Source organism: Penaeus japonicus, unplaced genomic scaffold (genome assembly GCF_977035675.1).
Source record: "Penaeus japonicus unplaced genomic scaffold, GWHDUDI00000001_assembly GWHDUDI00000031, whole genome shotgun sequence".
Classification (NCBI taxonomy): Eukaryota; Metazoa; Arthropoda; class Malacostraca; order Decapoda; family Penaeidae; genus Penaeus; species Penaeus japonicus.
Genome location: NW_028234433.1, coordinates 1378392 through 1380891, shown reverse-complemented (window position 1 = coordinate 1380891; position 2500 = coordinate 1378392). Strand labels below are relative to the sequence as shown.

Sequence of the window (2500 nt, the reverse complement as noted above, 5' to 3'; positions counted from 1 at the left end):
CCGTGCGATCAGCTGAGCGACGCTAGTCAGGAGATATCGGAGTGAAGTTGGTGAGTCCAACAGTCTCGTACATTTCTCTAGAAAATCTGTAAGTCAACCAAGAAAGTGATATCAGATTCAAAGTTCAAAAACAAAAATTACCACTAAGCCAAGGAACTTTTCTACCAAAAAGTATGGATTTATGCAGTGTTAGTCACCGACGGAGAGGCGACTCCACCAGCGTCTCAGGGTCGAAAGTGAAGTGAAACGCGCGAAGAAACACGAACCTGTATTGCCTTTGCAGCTTGACATCCGGGTAGACGACCTCGCCTCCCGCCAAGTACCCCGTCCAGAAGCCGTAGCTGCCCAGCGTGATGATGCTGTGGTTGCATGAAGACAGCAGCGCCATGTCTTCAGCTGGAGATCCCCCTGGAAGGTCGGAATATATATATATATATATATATATATATATATATATATATATATATATATATATAAGTATATATTTAAATATATATGTATACACACACACACATACACACACAAACACATACACACATATATATCTATATAAATACAAATTTTACCTCCCTAACCGAGACTTGATACCAGGTCGTCAGAGTGACAATCCTGGCTTCTAACCAATAGACCACACGACCCACTAAAAGAATTGTCTAACTAGATGCCTTACACCCATCATGGAAATTACCTATATACTCTTAGCAGAGCAGTGATAGCGAGGTTTTACAGACAATTCCCATGGCCACTTCGCTGTAATGAATAAGAAAATTCAAGTCACAAATCAGGTTACCGAGGTTATATCTTTGTGAGAAAGATTGTAGAATGCATTAACGCATTTAATATAGAAATACAAATTTTACCTCCCTGACCGAGACACAATCCCGGGTCGGCTTCTAATCAATAGAATACGCAACCAACTAAAAGAATTATCTAACCAGATGCCTTACACCTATACACTCTTAGCAGAGCAGTGATAGTGAGGTTTTACAGACAATTCCCGTGGGCACTTGGCAGTAATGAATTAGAAATTCAAGTCACAAATCAGTTTACCGAGGTTATATCTATGTAAGAAAGATGGTAGAATGCAGTAACACATTTAACCCAAATCCTATGGATGGCATGCAGTGAAGATGGCACCTTCTTGGCCCAAACTCCGGTTGTCATGTAAGGTGACGGCACCTCGATGCCAGGTGTCATAAGATAAGATAAGACCCCGGAATGAGTTTAGGCCTACGTGGTAGCCTCCCGGAAATGCATTGTGCGCCAGTTATCAACGACCCGGAGCATTTAGATTAATATAGAGTAATAATCCCGGCCACTAACCCAATAGACCACATGACCCACTTAAAGAATTGTCTAACCAGATGCCTTACATCCTTTTAGCAGAGCAGTGATAGCGAGGTTTTACAGACAATTTCCATCTTTCTCACACAGATATAACCTCGGTAACCTGATTTGTGACTTGAATTTTCTTATTCATTACAGCCAAATGCCCATGGGAATTGTCTGTAAAACCTCGCTATCACTGCTCTGCTAAGAGTATATAAGTAATTTCCATGATGGATGTAAGGCATCTGGTTAGGCAATTCTCTTAATGGGTCGCATGGTCTATTGGTTAGAAGCCGAGATTGAGTCTCGGTGAGGGTGGCAAAATTTGTATTTCTATTTTAAATTCGTTGCTGCATTCTACCATCTTTCTCATATATGTATATATATATGTATATATATATATATATATATGAGAAAGATGGTAGAATGCAGCAACGAATTTAAAATAGAAATACAAATTTTGCCACCCTCACCGAGACTCGGTAACCTTACCAGCGGAGAAATGCACAAACGGAGACAAACACAAAGGCCGCTCAGTCTCAACGACCACCCTCACCTTCGGAGAAAAACACATCACGATGGTGAGCGAGTCTTTGCCTGGCGAACGCCATGTCGTCCGAAGCGACCACGAACACCACGTTGTTCGAGAACCTTCGCCTGTAGTGGCCGAGGGCGCGCGTGAAGTACTTGTCCTCGGGCAGCTTGGCGCCGAAGTTTCTCTGGAATGCACTCCCATTGATGGTGATGGCGATAATGCTGAGTAACACGAAAAATAACTGATGATTCTATTTGTGTTGATTTGGATAGAGATGATAGTGATAACAACAGTTAATTGTAGTAATAATTATAATGGTGATATATTTTTTCTTTATTATTATTATAATGATGAAACTATCAGTGATAATAAACGTGAAAATGAGCAATAGTATGATTTTAAAACTCATTATTATCTTTCTCTCTCTCTCTCTCTCTCTCTCTCTCTCTCTCTCTCTCTCCCCCCCCCCCTCTCTCTCTCTCTAAAGTCAAAGTCTTTTTCTCTCCACGTGTTTCGCTCACCGCGTGGCCAATTCATATCTTGTTTTGTTTTCAACTTGTTCAACATGACTTCTTCACGGTGAGACACGTGTTAAGAAGGGTTTATTTTTGCCAAAATCGGAAATATAAACATGGA

General features: G+C 41.0%; 1 protein-coding gene across 1 annotated transcript in view; it reads right to left on the bottom strand.

Moving 5' to 3' along the window:
- LOC122244225 (galactoside alpha-(1,2)-fucosyltransferase 2) overlaps window positions 1–2500 on the bottom strand; it is an 11637-nt gene that overhangs the window by 1492 nt on the left and 7645 nt on the right. Inside the window, exons 7-9 of the mRNA XM_086555500.1 lie at window positions 1886–2048; window positions 267–408; window positions 1–86 (exon numbers count right to left, since the gene is read on the bottom strand). The exon at window positions 1–86 is cut by the window's left edge and continues 1492 nt beyond it. Coding sequence (XP_086411626.1) covers window positions 23–86; window positions 267–408; window positions 1886–2048 — 369 coding nt within the window. The 3' untranslated portion in view covers window positions 1–22. The remainder of the gene's footprint in view (window positions 87–266; window positions 409–1885; window positions 2049–2500) is intronic.